Source organism: Pocillopora damicornis, chromosome 12 (genome assembly GCF_964200805.1).
Source record: "Pocillopora damicornis chromosome 12, jaPocDami1.2, whole genome shotgun sequence".
NCBI lineage: Eukaryota > Metazoa > Cnidaria > Anthozoa > Scleractinia > Pocilloporidae > Pocillopora > Pocillopora damicornis.
Genome location: NC_142681.1, coordinates 7,646,007 through 7,662,275, shown reverse-complemented (window position 1 = coordinate 7,662,275; position 16,269 = coordinate 7,646,007). Strand labels below are relative to the sequence as shown.

At 35.3% G+C, this 16,269-nt stretch overlaps 1 protein-coding gene across 2 annotated transcripts in view; it reads left to right on the top strand.

Moving 5' to 3' along the window:
* The first annotated feature begins 59 nt into the window (after window positions 1-59).
* The window catches only part of LOC113685875 (nucleoprotein TPR), a 37,503-nt gene continuing 21,293 nt past the window's right edge, over window positions 60-16,269 (top strand). For both annotated transcript variants that reach the window (XM_089189193.1, XM_089189192.1), the window contains exons 1-31: window positions 60-301; window positions 520-624; window positions 1,355-1,428; window positions 1,558-1,654; window positions 1,936-1,997; window positions 3,110-3,151; window positions 3,589-3,702; window positions 3,901-3,951; window positions 4,103-4,195; window positions 4,552-4,632; window positions 5,478-5,565; window positions 6,289-6,357; window positions 6,483-6,554; window positions 7,154-7,248; window positions 7,500-7,592; window positions 7,843-7,947; window positions 8,556-8,663; window positions 9,201-9,334; window positions 9,856-9,948; window positions 10,096-10,180; window positions 10,308-10,373; window positions 10,663-10,820; window positions 11,506-11,584; window positions 11,960-12,103; window positions 12,696-12,734; window positions 13,352-13,486; window positions 13,872-14,012; window positions 14,549-14,659; window positions 15,244-15,328; window positions 15,789-15,887; window positions 16,120-16,214. In XM_089189193.1, coding sequence (XP_089045319.1) covers window positions 88-301; window positions 520-624; window positions 1,355-1,428; window positions 1,558-1,654; window positions 1,936-1,997; window positions 3,110-3,151; window positions 3,589-3,702; window positions 3,901-3,951; window positions 4,103-4,195; window positions 4,552-4,632; window positions 5,478-5,565; window positions 6,289-6,357; window positions 6,483-6,554; window positions 7,154-7,248; window positions 7,500-7,592; window positions 7,843-7,947; window positions 8,556-8,663; window positions 9,201-9,334; window positions 9,856-9,948; window positions 10,096-10,180; window positions 10,308-10,373; window positions 10,663-10,820; window positions 11,506-11,584; window positions 11,960-12,103; window positions 12,696-12,734; window positions 13,352-13,486; window positions 13,872-14,012; window positions 14,549-14,659; window positions 15,244-15,328; window positions 15,789-15,887; window positions 16,120-16,214 — 3,027 coding nt within the window. In that variant the 5' untranslated portion in view covers window positions 60-87. The remainder of the gene's footprint in view (window positions 302-519; window positions 625-1,354; window positions 1,429-1,557; window positions 1,655-1,935; window positions 1,998-3,109; window positions 3,152-3,588; window positions 3,703-3,900; window positions 3,952-4,102; window positions 4,196-4,551; window positions 4,633-5,477; window positions 5,566-6,288; window positions 6,358-6,482; window positions 6,555-7,153; window positions 7,249-7,499; window positions 7,593-7,842; window positions 7,948-8,555; window positions 8,664-9,200; window positions 9,335-9,855; window positions 9,949-10,095; window positions 10,181-10,307; window positions 10,374-10,662; window positions 10,821-11,505; window positions 11,585-11,959; window positions 12,104-12,695; window positions 12,735-13,351; window positions 13,487-13,871; window positions 14,013-14,548; window positions 14,660-15,243; window positions 15,329-15,788; window positions 15,888-16,119; window positions 16,215-16,269) is intronic.

Here is a 16,269-nt window from a genome sequence, read left to right as displayed (position 1 = left end):
CACTTTTATTGTCATGTAGCATGAACGAAATATACGAATTCGCAGGAGAAATATCCCATGATACCTCGAAAGCGTCTCACTGCCAAAATGGCGGCCTCTGTAGCAGAGGAGAGTGAGGTTGTGACAACTTTATCGGTCATTTTAGGGATTTCTAGGGAATTAATTGCTCAGTTTGCCACTAGACATGAAGATGCAACCGTATTTCTACTCAAAGTCAAGCAGATGTTTGATGAATACTCTTCTAAAGAGGAAAAAATTCGCTCGGACATGGCTACCCTTCGACGGGCACGTGTAGACGCAGGTTTGTATTTTTTTCCGTTTAACGTGATAAAAATCCTGATAACATTCCCTAATATAGCTCCTTTTGGCTTTGACTTACCGTTTCAATTCAAATACGTTTGGGAGTTGTAGAATGTTCCTTGAAATCATGTTTGCTATTTGTTTGAGGCGGTGAATATAATTATCTTATGGGTTAATCTGGCGAGTTGGCTCAAACTAACCATCATTCCGTGAATGTAGAGCAACAGTTCAACCAAATAGAGAAGCAGCTAATCTCCTGCAATGCCAAACTGGAGTCAGAGCAAAAACAGCATGAAAGACTTCAAAAGGAACATGAAGAAACTGGTAAGCTTAAGATATGTATATGAACGAGTGATTATTATAGTATCCAAGGTTACGGAAAAGTCTGTACTCTAGCAAGTACCACCACTCCCCTCCAGATGGGATCTTAGTCCATACAAGGTTACCTTCAGCATTCCATCAGGCTTCCCTGACAATTTGCAGTCACCCATACATACTCCTGGCTGGAGAGAGACACTGTAAGAGTGAAGTGTTTTACCAATGAACATAACACATTGACCCACAGTCCAGTGTACTGACCACTAGGCTGCTGCATCACCTGCTATTATAGTGTTGAGAACACTGTAAAATCTGACAAGATGCTTCTTGGATATCATCCAAAAGACTTCAACAAGACACAGGATGTTGTCGCAATCAATATTACTTTCAAATATTATCAATAGTTTTCTACTAGAAGGAATTTGTTCAGGGAGTGTTAGAGTATCTCCATTGCTGATAGAACTTAATTAGGCCTGACTGGCCGTTGCAGCCCTTTAGAAAATTGGCATTACTTCATTTCTGCAGACATAGGGGTGTTTTCCCCAATCCAGTTTGTGTGGGATTTCAAGTTTACAATTATATAGTATATGATGTGCAGAAATCTCACCCCAGTTTGCACTATTCTAGTTCTGTTTTCGAAACAAACTACTGTAGCTTCCTATTTTCCAAACTTTACAAAAATCCTAGTTGCTGTCATTTTATACTGAAGGTAATTTGTACTTTTGCTTTCTTACAGTGGCTTCCCTTGCAGAAAAGCAGAAAAGACTTCAAGAAGTAGAGGGTATCAAGGAAGATGCATCAGCTAATTATGTAAGCTTTTCTTTATAATCTCGTGTATTTCCACTCTCATGCTATTCTTCTAAGCTGATGACAGTCAGTGAAATGTATACATGAACTCTAGTTCCTAGGAAGTGTGGATATTGTTTTTTTTTCCCCCAGACACGTGTGTCACGACTCAATGAACAACTTGAATCAGAAAAACTAGAGCTCTTGTCAGTTGTAGAGCGGAAAAACCAGGAGATTGACAGATTGAATGGTATGAAAATTAATATCTTTGTTTGACATCTTTGTTTGTTTCTATTTGTTATTGAACAAATAGATTCTTTGTGGCTTATGATTACTTTTTCTCCTAGAAATGAAAAGAATAAGGTTAATATGTGTTAAATATGGTTGAATAAAAAGTGAAGGTTTAAGTGAACTATAAATTAATAAAGACCCTTACTGGCCTTTATAGTGAGGATTCTGGTTTGATGTTAAACATTTCTCGTAAATTTTTTAATGAGTAATGTAAATATTTTGTCCTTGATGTAAAAATAGAGGAGTGGAAAAGCATGTCAGAAAAACTGTCTGAAGCCAATGCTGTCAAGTGTGCAGCTCAGGTATGGTAGTAAATGTGAAAGACAAGTTGTGGATGCAGAGGTAAAGTGGGAGGTGTTCTAATTTACTCTGTGTCAGTATAAATGCAGCTTTTTGGTTACTGTCTTTAGCATCTTAATGTTCTTGAAACAAAAAAAGATATGAAATTGTAGGATTCAGGTCATAGCTGTCAATAAGTTTTGAAGCAGCTGTTAGATTGGAGATGTCACCTGCAGAATTGTAATAGGTGCCAAATTTTAACATAACAGCAATTACCAGCATCACTTATAACATTGAGTGAATTCAGCCTCAACAAGTGTTAAAGGTTGTGGCCCTTATTCACAGTCCCATATGTATTGAGATTTACATGTACCTACTGTTCAAATCTGCATGTATATGCTCTTGTGCTGTGGTTTATTTTCCCTCTCTGTTGTCAGGTGTATTTTTTTCTTTTATTACACCCATTTTGGAATCACTGGTGGTCCCTGTAATCTGATTGGCTCTAATTGGTGCAATTTATTCATGAATCACACCATTGTGATTCATTTGCTTTAAATTACATCTTTTTCCCAGCCAATGAGAAGGCTACACTAAAAACAAAACAACCAATCAGTCAAAGAGTATCATGTGGCAAATTTTGCAACTTTTGTTTTCAAAATTCTTATTTTTTCCCCACAAAAAATGAATAAATTTAATTTCAAACCAGCTTAGTACTGCATCAATGAAATATTTGAACTGACCAAATCCTGTATTTGGGCGATTTCAAAATGGATGTAATAAAGTGGTAATTGAACCTCATGTCCTACAATTTTTTAGTCTGAAATCATACTTTTGATTTCAAATCAAACTCACACTGTGCACTCATTTGATTTTGAAATCACATGTATGATTTCAGCCCAAATTACACTCCACTCAGTTCAATTACCATTATTAAATAAGAATTTCAAATGTGATACATGTCCTGTCATGTACATGTAAGATGCTACTTGTATTACGACTCAATTTTGTTGTAAAACTATTCTGTAAGACTTAAACTTTTGAACCACACTTTAAAAATTATGTGTTTAATCTTGAAGAGAGGGGAAAATGTTTATAGACACTGTATTTCTGTATAACTGGGTTATTTTTATTTCAGGCCAAACTTGATCAAATTCAAAGTCAGGAAACTTCTTTCAAGGTTAGGATGATAAGAGCTATGTGTTTAGAGAAAGATGCAAAGAAAAATAGCTAGAAAACTATTTGAGAAGAGAAAACAAATACCCTAGAGTTAAGTGCTCATCTTGACTAAGCGTCCACCCTTTTGTAATAAAAGTTAATTAACAACCACCCCCCTCATTTAAAAACTGAAGTGCACAAGAGGAGTTTTATTATGATTACTTAACTGGCTTTTAATTAGTAAATTCACTGTCTATGGTATATCTTCAGATTTTGTTATTACTGTACTCATTGTTTTGTTGCAAAGAGAAAGAATGAGGAGGCAATGTCTTAGAACAAGCTGTTATGACCATTGAATATTTATAAAACCTTAAACAAGAAAAAGTTTTGGAAATGAGGTACTGTAAAACTGCCCTTAAGCTGGTTCTTTCAAGTTAAACAATTATGTTATTCTTGTAGTTCCGTGAAAAGAGAATTGAACAAGAAAGGGATCTTATTGAACGACAGAATAAATGGCTGAATGAAGAACTCAAGAACAAAACTGATGAATTGGTACAAATTCGGAAAGAAAAGGTATTTGGTATTTGCATATTAAGTTCATTTTTGTGCCTGTCAGTTCAGGCCAAAGTTCCTTTTACCTATTCTTAATACTGTAATTGAACAATTTTTTTGCAAGGTTTTTTGTTTCTTTTTCCTCAATATCAGTGAAACTGTGAAATACTCTGTTGGTGTTTGTTTTTACAAAATTGATGTAATAATGTTACTTTTTAGTCATCCCAAGTATTGGAACTTCAAACACTGTTGGATCAGAGAACTGAAGAGGTAAGAGGTTCATTAGTTTTAGGAATACTCTGCACTACAAAGTGCTTCACAAATTCAATGTTGTGAACAGCTTTTTGCATGCAGTTAATAACTTTATGCTTTTCTATAAGTTTTTGGGTGTACAATGATGTTTTGCTATTGCATCTTTCAGCTTTCTCATCTTAAAGCTTCATCAGAGACATTAAAGGAACAGAGTAATGAGACAAACAGCAAAGTTGTGAGCTACATGCAGCAGCTACAAGCGGTGAGGGTTCTGAGGACCATGCCTTTTAACATGCATTTGATTAAGTACAAAATTAATGTAATTCTCCTTACTGTCCTACATATATTTCTTACAATGTTTATTCTGCATTTTCCTGTATGGCCTGCTGAATTTAAAGGTTTATTGAATCTACATCTTTTCGTCACCATTTGAAGCCAGAAATATGTGTAATATCTCACTAATCTTGTTGTCTTGATCTATACTGTAAGTTCCAAGGTTTTCTTCTAGGATTTATGGCCCAAGCAGAAAAAAACTTGGTCCTTAACTTACAGTACAGACCTTAAACTCAGTTAGTTACAGGTATGTACTATGTTACTAATGTATAGTTTTGTTTGCAGGCTCGTGAGCAGTTGATTAAGCAGGATGACCACTTCAAAACAGAACTAGCTTCACAGTCAAAGCTGGCAGTACTTTATAAGGTGATTTTTCTTGGAATATTTGACTCTCTACCATTTAAGAGGTTGGCAAAGGGTTTATACAGCTGTACCTGACGTGTGATTAAGGCTTAATGTGTGAAGAGTGAATTTTACAGAAATGTGAGCGTGTTTTATGTATTTATGAACTAACATTCATGAGGCCTCCTGAAGACATGACCTGTGAATGTTTCCTTGCATTTGGGAAAACCTGAAGATTTTCCTACAACATTGCACACAAGATGAATAATTTGAAGTTTTCCCTTCTAAATCTGTGACATGTGAAACACAGTTTATGGTATTTGTCACACAAGAATATTTTTTTCAAAATTCAGGCATGAAATGGGATCAGGCTCCCCCCCACTCTTTGCCACCCTCACTTATTATACAAACTGTAGTGTTATACAAGGATTTCCAGCCCTGAGAAAAGCCATAACAACCCATGTGAAAAAAATACAATAATTTTGCATGTGTGTTTGATATGGCTTATCAACTGAACCTTCCAACTTTTTGCAGGAATTGTTGATCCTATTTTTTCATTCATGAATAAAGCCAACTTTTCTTGTTTGTGAAAGCCTCTTGTGCTTATATAAGGAACAAAATAATACATAGTTGCTTGTTAATACAGGTGTATGGAATTTCTCTTCTTGTGTTCAACTCAACATCTTACTTGTTCCCTGTACTCATTTGTGAGCTGCAAATGTATTGAGTAGAACACTTGAAGAGAAATTCCATGTCTTTTTGTGCCCATGGATTATTCTCTATTTAACACACCTTTGATCCAAAAAGAGCATCTTATTTCAGTAAAAAAGAGATCATGATTATAACTTTGTGAGTAATTTTATCATTAGGATAGTGCAGATGAAGCAAAGAAGAAAAGTGAAGAACTTCTAACAGCATTTGAAGAACTTCAAAAGCTACTAAAAGAATCTAATGAAAGTAAGTAACTGCAGCTGTTGTTTTTGTTGTTGTTGGTTTTTTTTTCAGTTTTAAATTAAGTCTAGAGTAAAATAAACTTAAACTAGTTTGATATACAATATGTATGTTTTTACCTTTGTTATTGGGATACTGTATGTCAATCACACGATAATCCTTATTGTTTCTAGTAATTCTCGTTACTGTCTGTTATACAATTTGTATGATGTTAGTTTAGAGAATTTTGTACTGGATCAAGTCATAATTCCCCAATTTATATTTTTCTTTTTTCCTACTTGATATTGTGTATTGTATTTTCTTTTTCTTTTTGTGTGCTTGATATTGTATCAACATTGTTAGCAGAAAATTCTGTCTCGGTCACTCTTGGGAGTTGAAGGTTAAACAAAGGAAAGTATGAAACAATCCACTGTTGTTTAAAACCATTCTAACCTGAAGTCAGCTTTAAAAAACATCCATGCAGGTTATAATTGACTCTTAACCCTATCACTCCCAAGATCTCAGTAGTAATTCTCCCTACTGTTTGTCATATAGTTCATATGATGTCAGCTTTGAGAATTTGGTATTAGATCAACTAGTAATCCCTTAATTGATATTTTTCTTTATTCTCACCACTTGTCTGCTTGATATTGTATTGATGTTGTAAGGAGAAACTCTGTTTTGGTCACTCATAGCAGTTGAATGGTTAAGAAAATTATGGAGTGCTTACTCTCTTCTTGAAATTCTTAGGTCGACTCGAACTTGATAGCAGATTCAAGGAACAGGAGAATTCCCATTTGGAGAAAGTTAAAGAACTTGGTAACTATAGCCCATTTTTTGAAATAATGTTGACTTGCGCACTCAGATCTTAGATGGAGGAGGAGGTTGGTAAAAATTAGTCAGAAATAAGGATTTTTTAAAAAAATTAATGTTTTCTTCAACAGAGGAAAAGATCAACAAACTAGACAAGGAGCTTGAGAATGCCAATGATTTATTAGCAGCTGCAAGACAAAGAGGTAAAATTAAACTCTTGAACAGTTACAAACCTTTAAGGCTGGTTTTCACACGCAAGAGAGAGTGAGTTATAGTCATAGTCATAGTCATAGTCATAGTCCAAATGGTAAGAGCACTTCTTACTTGGTGTGGATTGAAAATTGGAGTTGAAAGCATATTAATTTCCAGAACCTTAAAAATTTAGCACTGCTGTAGTATTAGTTTCCTTAATTGCAAATAAGTTTCCCTCTCAATTTTGCATTAGAACTCTTATAAGTGATTAAGATGGAATTTCTTCATACACTCTCAAGACAGACAGTAAGGAGAATTACTTTCACAGGAGTGAAAGGGTTAATTTCAGTCATGGTAATATCAAATACCTACAGTAAATGAACACCATCATCAATCAATCAGTCTTTGTAGTTTATTTTGTTGAAAGAGGCTTTTGACCCTCCCTGCTAAAACTTATGTAAACAAGCACTCTGGACAGACATATGGTTTCTTCCAATTTCTCTCCTATTGTGATCTAATTTTTATCCCTTCAAGCACCAACAACGGTCATCAAATGGTTTGGGTATTCATCCAGTTACGTTATCTTTGACATGTTTCCAACTCTTTTCAGGTACAGCACCTTTAACTCCGGTAGAGCTGAGCACACTTTCACCAACTGCTGCAGCAACAAGTTCGTTTATGAAGTCTGGAATGACTCTTACCCAGGTTGATACTTAGTCTAATGAATTTATTTTCCCTTTTTGTGGGACAGTTCAGTGGTAACCTTGTTAATTTTCCTTACATCAGATGTTAGTGAACTATTAAAAGGAAAGTCTCCTTGTTTTTCTGTTAAATCAATGGGATCACTGTAAACTGAAGAAGACTGAACACATTTATTTATATCTTCACATAGTAGTTTGCAATTTGTGTCAGAAAAGCAATAGTTGTGATTGACATGCTTAATTTGTATTTTGCAGATTTATAGTCAATATGTGGAAGTCTCTGATGCATTGCAGCAAGAAAAAGATGAGAATATCAGACTAAAACAGTACCTGGATCAGATACTGAAGGTAAATCTGGTACAGATCAGTGATTTAGTTAATGGCATGAAAACATTCCCTTTGTCATGAGTTTTCCATTTTCCTTATACTGCAGTCTTAAAGTGAAGTATCATCTGTTATACTGCATGTCACTTCAAGGATTTTGTCTTGTTTTCTTGCTTAAATTGTTATGTCTCTTCTTTCCTCTTTGCTTTCATTGTTTCATTATATTAATTGTAATTGAGTACAAGAAGAAACATTTTGATAATTGATACTGTAGGAAATTGAGGAGAAGGCACCAGTGCTTCAACAACAGAGAAGAGATTATGAGCAGGCATTAAACAGTGTGGATCAACTGTCAAGGAGACTGGATTCAGCTCTTGTGGTGAGCAGATTTTTATATATCTGTATTACATTTTAATCTGTGAACTTGCTTGTAAATGAACAATAGCAATGTAAGTAAAGTGATGATTAATGACCAAGCACCCTCCTATCGACAAGTAATCCCTTTATATTAAGCCCTTTTCCCCTTTGAATGTCCTTTCTCAACAGGTGCCCCTACTGCAAAAGCCCTTAGTCTGATAAGTACTCCTGCTTCAGTAGGAATCCCCTCTGTAGCAAAATTGATGAATGTTGAAGCCAAGTCACTGTTTATGTATCTTAGGAATGCTCACATCACATTGTTTCCTCTGACAAGCCTGGTGCTTTTCTTTTAGTTTCTCAAATGTTATTTCCATGCAAAAGTGTTGGCCCTGCTGTCTGTTTTAGCTTGAAGAAATCCATTTTTGAAAAACAGAGTGCCCCTCCCAAATAGATACCATGTCTCTGATAATGCCCCCCCCTGTAAACCTCCAAAGAGAATAATTCCCTTCACACCTCTCTCTCAGGTTATAAATCAAAGAAAAACTAAGCTGATGAATTTTGCAACAGTTTGTGTGTCTTTTTGGCTTGAGTTGTTTCCTTTTTTAACATCTGTCACTATTTTTATTGAAGGAAAATGAAGAGTCTAAAGTAATTGCTGATGAGGCTACCAAAAAGAGTGGACATCTGAAAAGAGAGAATGACAGACTGAAGAATCTTTCTGCTGACCTAAGTCAACAGGTTTGTGGGAATCAGAAGCTTTCAATGTAAGAACCTCTTAATGATCAAGCACCCTCCTATCAACAAGTAACCCCTTTATAGTAAGCCCTATCCACTTTGAATGTCCTTTCTCAACAGGTGCCCTTACTGCAAAAGCCCTTTGTCTGATAAGTACTCCTGCTTCAGTAGCAATCCCCTCTGTAGCAAAATTGATGAATGTCGAGGCCAAATCACTGTTTATGTATCTTCTGTCACTGTAATCACTGTTTATGTATCTTCTTCTAAACAACCTGATGTGCTCTTACCAACAAAAGTATAGCTTATCAATACCCATTCTCCTTTTTGCTTCCCAAAATTGCTTTATCGTGAGTTTGGATCCATATCTTTGTTGATTGTAAATACCAACCTGTGTGTAGGATGTTGTCTTTTCCACCTGAAGAGGTCAAAAATCTCTTGATATTCAAGCAAAAGACAATGTAAAGATTAGTGTTGTTGGATGGGAATAACAGGAATTCACAAATAAAGGATTCACTTCTTTGGTGGTACTTTTGCCTTCAGGTACAGGTCCTATTGAAAGAATGTGAGGAGGCAAGAGGAGGGGTGGTCAGCTCTGAGTTGAGTTTGCCTCCCATGTCAAGCGCTGAGGTCACCAGCTCATCACAAGTCATCTCTGAACACCTTGTTACTTTCAGGTAAACAAGCTAAAGTCTCAACAATATTTTGAATTTATAAATCCTCACAATAGTTCTTGTCAAATTTCATGAGATAGAATTCTCCAGATTGTAGAACAATTGTAGGATTGTGATCAGGTGATATATCCAGTTCCTTGATAATGTTGTGGTGCCCACATCCAAACAAACTGACAAATAAAAATTGCACAGTGCCAGGTACAGTAGTATCTGATAGTGGCCCTTTCCCCAACATCAGTGGCAGTATTGTAAATGTTTAACACCTTAAACCCTATGAGTGACCAGCATTTAATTTCTCCTTACGGTAAAACTGCTGAATAACTCATTAAGATCATGAGAATAAAAGAAATAATCACCAACCATGGAGCTTTGATTGTTTAGCAAATTCTCCTTGTCAGTACTAAAGGAAGTGGGTAGAAAGGAGTATAGAGAATATGGATACTGATATTAGGGTGTAAAGGGTCAGCACATATATATGTTGCCATTATTCCCTTCTTCAAATATCATCATTTAATCTCTGACAGGAGTATAGAGGAACTTCAACAGCAAAATCAGAAACTTCTGGGAGTTATCAGGGAATTAAGTGAAGAGAAAGAAAAGAAGGAAGGGGAAGACATGTGAGTTGCATGACATGTAAATTTTTTAAAGGATATTTCTCTTCTTGTATTGCTCTGTTTTGACTTTGATTTTCTCAAATGCAATGCATTGTTAATCAACATTTGTTATATTGTATAAAGTGCTAAATTTAAATCTCTTTTAACCAGTATGAAGGGGTTACAGAATCAATTGGACATGTCATTGAAGGAAGTTGAAGTTCTTAAGGAATCAAGAGAGAGGCAAATGAATATGGTTTGTATTAATGACATTTACTACTGTATATCAAGAAGCTGATGCACCATCTCCCAACTCTATCGTCAGCACTATTACCACGCAGTTTCCTCATCAATCTAATTTTGTGGTTTGTTCTCCTTAACAGGTTGAGGCTGTGATCAGGCAACGTGACATGTACCGTGTTCTGTTAGCCAATAGTGGACAAACTCCAGTAAGGAGCAACTATTTTTAATCCTCCTTGACTGTTTTCCAATTTTTTCTTGTTGAAATAAGTAACACAGACATGAATATGACTGTAAACAGGTTACATATTATTAATTAATTTCCTTAAATACTGTTACCTAACCCCCTAAAAAGTTCTGCATTGGAATACTGACTCAAATCCTCATAACCGACTTCCTTCTTAAGGTATAGCTTTCTTTGAATAGTTCCATCGAGATTTGGTATCCTGAATTTTGAATTCCCATCAGTTTACAATCCATGTTATTCCTGAATTTCAGATCCCTACAGGAGACCTTGACCCATCTGTTTTGGTATCTTCTCCATTACTCAAGACCCCTGATAAATCAAGTGCAGAACTAGAGGAAACTAAAGTAGCTCTAAAAGAACTACAGAGACACTTTGAAACTTACAAAAGTGAGAGAACGCAAGCTGAGGAGTAAGTTTTTAACCATGCCTTTCGAAGAGTTACAGTCCTGCTGTATGTAATGTCTGGTCAAAACCATATATAATAATGACTGCTACTATAATTATAACAGATGAATTGGGCACCTTTAATACAGTGTATGTCACATACTTGTAGTCCTCATTTCCCTGTGTTATTCCTGAGCAAGCTCAGAAAGCATGTGAGACTATTTACAAGATCTCCTCAAGTAATAATTTCTCATACTGTCTGCCATACAGTTCTTATGATGCTAGTTTGGAGAATTAGGTATTTGATCAATTAATAATCTCCTAATTGATATTTTTCCTTCTTGATATTTTAAAAGGTTGAATGTTTATAAATACATTAACTACATTGAAACAAGATATCCTTGTAAATTTATGATATATTTTCCTTTTTTTTTTTTGGGCTGTGTATTTTGAGCATAGAAATTTTCAGTGGTTCTTTGTTCATGTAATAGAATCTGATTAGGTAGTGAGGTGATCCTTTCAAATGAGCTGCAGTCAAAGAAATACAGAAGGAAGCCTGAAAAATATTCTCACTTTGACAGCTAACCTCTGATGATCATTTCATTCCTTATAATTTAACATGAAAGAAGAGAGCTAGTTCAGACTTTCTTTCCAAAGTGTAAATTTTTTTCCTGAAATGTCTTACGTGTTACTTTTTTTTTTTTTTAAAGGAAATCAAATGAGCTACGAGATAAATTACAAGCTGAGAATCTTGAGTTAAATGGAAGTAATGCCAGATTGAAGTCTCAGGTGAGTTTTATAAATTTCTTTCCTTCTTGTGAGTTTAACATGTTTCAGAAAAACTGCTGTTGATCAGAGAACAAATTTCATGTATTTTTTTGTTAATCTCTAGCCAACCTTTTTTGGAAGGAAAGTATCCCTTGTTTACAAGTATTCCATCAATATTTTCAGGAAATATGAACTTTTTAAAAGCCTTTGTCTTCAAATGTTTACACTTTCAGTTAATTCTCATGATAATAATACTAAAAAAAAAACTTCAAGTCACAGCTGAAAATTTTGTCTATACCAACCCAGGAGGTAAGAAAGAAGATAGTGTGGTATTTTTATCATTTATTCAATGATTTCATGAATCCAGCTTAACAATTTTACATTCTCTTGCCACAGCTGGAGTTTGCTGAGGAACGCTATGGAATGCTAAAGTCAAACTCTGAGGCTTTCAAGAAAGAAGCATCAGCTGCGTCTGAGAAGTCTCATAGCTTGCAGACGGCACTCAGCAAGTTGCAAGCCACTCTTGACAGTGTGTCACAGGTGTGTTAATATACCAGGTTTAAGAGGAGTAACCAAAGATTGAGATCAGTTAAAAAGTGCCTTTTAATAGACAACTTTCATGAAAAATTCAGACAGATTTATATAGCTTATAAACCAGTTGTAGTTACTGCAGTTACTGTCAGTAGTTTATGAACTAATTACAGCTCCATTGGTCCATTTTTATTGCAGATCCTTTTCATTTTGTTTTAACAAAAAGGCATATTAACTGCATTTACTTTTAAGTTAAAATGAAGGAAAAAGCCTTGAAATCAAGTTAGACTTGGCTGGTCAGTTTAGTTAGTTTGATCAAGGAATTTTCACCTCAGTCTGCATCTAGCAACGTGTTGTGTCAGTATGTCACATCTTTGAATGTTTTTAAAGAAATTGTTGTGGAAAGCTGGACTAGTGGAAGATTACTCATTAAAAAATACTTACCAGATGGTTTGTCAGCAGTGGAAATAAAGATTTGGGAGTGAAAAAGGCACGAAAGAGCCTCTTCCCTTAAAAATTTTCTATGCATACTGTAGATGAGTACATGAAATGGTTTGTGTCCTAGACATCATTGTTCTTGTATTGTTTCTTTTTTAAATAGGAACTGACAAACACTAAAGAAAAGTTAAATAAACTTGAGGTGGGTTTCTTTACTTAGTTGTAATTTTGCTGTGAGAGAACAATTTTTAACACTTAAGGCTAAAATGTACACAGAACTGTCCCAATTTTTAATGAGCTGTGTAGTGATCCATTTGGTTGATCAGAATGAGCTCTTTGAAAAGTTCATTAGCCTGTTTCTTACCTGTTTTACTTATATGTATCATGTAAAAAGGTATGTATTTTCTCTATTTCCTAGAAAAGTTACACACAAATGTGAAAGGTCACATTTTATGACCTGTTAACATCGTCATTTGCTTGTTATGAGAATAAGATACATAGAGCTGTAGGAAACCTCAACAAAACATCACCCATTTACAGCTTAAACCATGGATTATGTCTTCTTATTGTAGGTGAAAAGTTAGTGCAACTTACTGAAGCAGGCTGGAGTCACTTACAACATGCTGCATGTTGATTATTCTTTAACTAAATGCATCACACAATTTATAATGATGAAGTGATAGAGCATAGATGATTAATTTCTTTTAGTGGTTAATTAAAACAAGTACCATACTTTGTAGTAAAAGGTGACAGTATTATTTTCCGAAACTGATGGTTGCTGATCCTTATGGAGCATTCTGTTTTCTCATTAAATTTCAGGTCACTTGTGAAAATCTGAAAGCAGAGAAAGCCATGATGAAGGAGTCAGAAGTTCGTCTAATGCAGGAAAACAAAAGCTTGTTGGAACATCAGAAATCACAAAATGTTCTGGTCACAAATCTACAGACTCTTCAGGTTAGTCAGAAATGTAAATAAATCACTCAAAACACAGGTTGATGCAACCGTCATATCTAGTAAGTTCCTTACATTATAGCTGCCATGAATCTATTTCATCATGTCAGGTTCTGTTAAGTTGACCATGAGTATATATGTCAAAGGGGGTTACTTTCTAAAGAAACTTTGGTGCTTCATGGGTGGGGGAGTATAACAGGGTAAAGTGGTTTAATCAAATGAGTCATCCGCTCTGATGAGGGGCTAATGCTCAAACCTTCAGGTTTAAAACTCTTTATGGTGGCCAATTTATGTTATCACTCAGTTGATGATACCACATTACCATGAGTATGTCAAATCATTTGGAACTCCCCACCCAATGATTTCACCTGTATACTCTTCATTATAGAATAACTTAGAGAGGTCTGAGTTTGAGGCAAGAACAAGACTTGGTTCTCAAGTTGAGACCTTACAGCGTGAAGTAAATCTACTGAAGAGGAAGCTGGAATCTGAAGACAAGCATCACAAGAGTGTCATTGATACCTGGCAGGTGAGAAATGGCTATTGCTATAATTGTTTTTGTACTTTCTTATTTACTCTCTGACAACTTTTCTCATTTTGGACTCTTATTTGTCAATGTTGTGCAAAATGTGCCAACAATTCTCTTTGTTGTGCAATGTAAACAAAATATACAGATCCTGCACAAAAGTTGGCAGAAAAGGTCATCACTTTGCTGGAGGCCTTTAGGATTATGACACCTTTTACTCTTTGGTACAGGTTCCCTAAAACATTCTTTCATCTGTATCTTGCATTCTTATTAGGATTTTACAATTTTTCTGGCAAATTAAAGTTAATTGCTTTCTCTCACTAAAGAGCCAAAAAAAAAAATTTTTACCAGATTTTGTTAACTGACAGTAACTTTAACTTGTCAATCCAGCTTTAATAATTGAGGATACTTGATGAGTTCTGCTTTTGTTAACCCAGCTAATGTAAAATGTAAAGTTTGGAAAGTTGAAATAAATATTGTCTTCTATGAGATACATTACTTATGCAGAAAATGGGGAAAAAATTTGTTTAAAAAAACAGAACCGTGTTCAAGAACTACAATCACAACTGAATGCAGAGATAAAAACTCACCAGCAAGCAAGGGAACAGCTGCTAACTTCAACCAGGGATGTTGACTCAGTGCAGCTCAGAGTAAGTGTTGTTGACTTTTTAAAGTTCAGTGCAGTGAAACCCAGTGTAACAAGGACTAAAGTATGACCAGCCTGGTAGGAAGCCCTCACCATTAATTAAGGGCCATGGCACCAGCTTTTCTTCAGCAGTGAGGAAGTTTGAGGCGTTGGACAAAGCCAGTGGGCAAAAGATCTGTGACGTGTCTGTTAGACTAAGTGTAGACCTCAGGCTGGCTTGCTTTGCTCAAGCCCTCTTGCAGGCAAAGAAATGTTTGTACTGCAGCTCTTAAAATGAGGATCTGATCAGTGGCTATTAGCTTGATTTGCTGGTATACAGTCAAATGTATTACTTGAACAAACATAGAGACTTGAAGGCTTTTGAAGCCTTACAAAAACTTAAAGTTGGAATGGATGTTGATATTATTTGTGGCCAGAAGCTTGTGAAGGTTTCCACTTTAAGCTTCTGTTGTGGCTCATAGGAATGGTTGATATTAATAATAATAAGGTGACCTAAACACATACAACAAACAGGATGTTTCACTAATGCTATAAATTTTCCTTTTTGACAACCCAAATATGTCAATCATTTTATTTTTTTTCACATAGTGTACTCAAGCTGAAGCCCAACTGCAAGCTGCTGAAAGACGAATAGCTGACATTTTAGGAAAAGATACGAGTTCTCTCCAAGAAGGTGAGTGTTTCATTTCAGTCTCTTTTTTGGCCAAATGTATGTAGATGCCTTATTAAAAGTGTTGGAAGCTTACAATTCAGCACCTGTGTGGTGACTGGAGCCTTTTTGTTGTGGACAGAACCAACTAAATGTAAACACTTTTGGTGACTTCTCATGGACAATTCTGAGCCATATCTGTGGAAAATGTCTGCCATGAATGCACTTCAAGCTATTTTTTCTGTTCTTGAATCATGAAATATGGAAATAAATGCCTTTTTTTTGTCTAATAAAAGGTGTTTCACACTCCAAGATTTTGAATTATGTATTTCAAAGTTTTCAGTGATTTTGTCTAATTTAGAACAGCATACTTGTTTCCAGTTTAATTTGTTTTTAAAATAGTCATTGGAAAGTATATTTTTATGATCCAAATTCCTCAATTAACATAATCAGATGTGTTATGATGTTACTTAACTTCTCTTAGCTGATGAAGAGAGGATCAGAAAAGAAGTTGAAGAACAGTACACCATCAAGATTCAGGAATTTGAGTTGAAATTAAGCACTGCAGAGGTAAAAATCAAAGGTGAGCTCTGACAATGTTCTCTTTGGAATCATTCTTCAATTCACAGCAAAGACATCTGAAACTTTGAAACCTGTCTGAAATGCGTCTCGGCTTCCAATTGGCAAATGAGCAGGGACAAGTAGGTGTCTGACGGGGAAATTCTCATACCTCTTTTCTTCGGTGAACTTATATACTTTGTTTTATATGCTGAGTTTAGTAATACTGTGGTGAACTTGTCTGTTGGTTTGTACAGGCCTTGAGGAACAATTGGACCAAGCCAAAAAACATGTTGAACAATTTAGATCCATGTCAGAAGCCAATGAATCAGCCCTTGGTGACTTGAACAAGGTAAGTTAGTGTGGAATACAGAACTATTGTTTTTAAGTCTTAAGACTTCAGACTT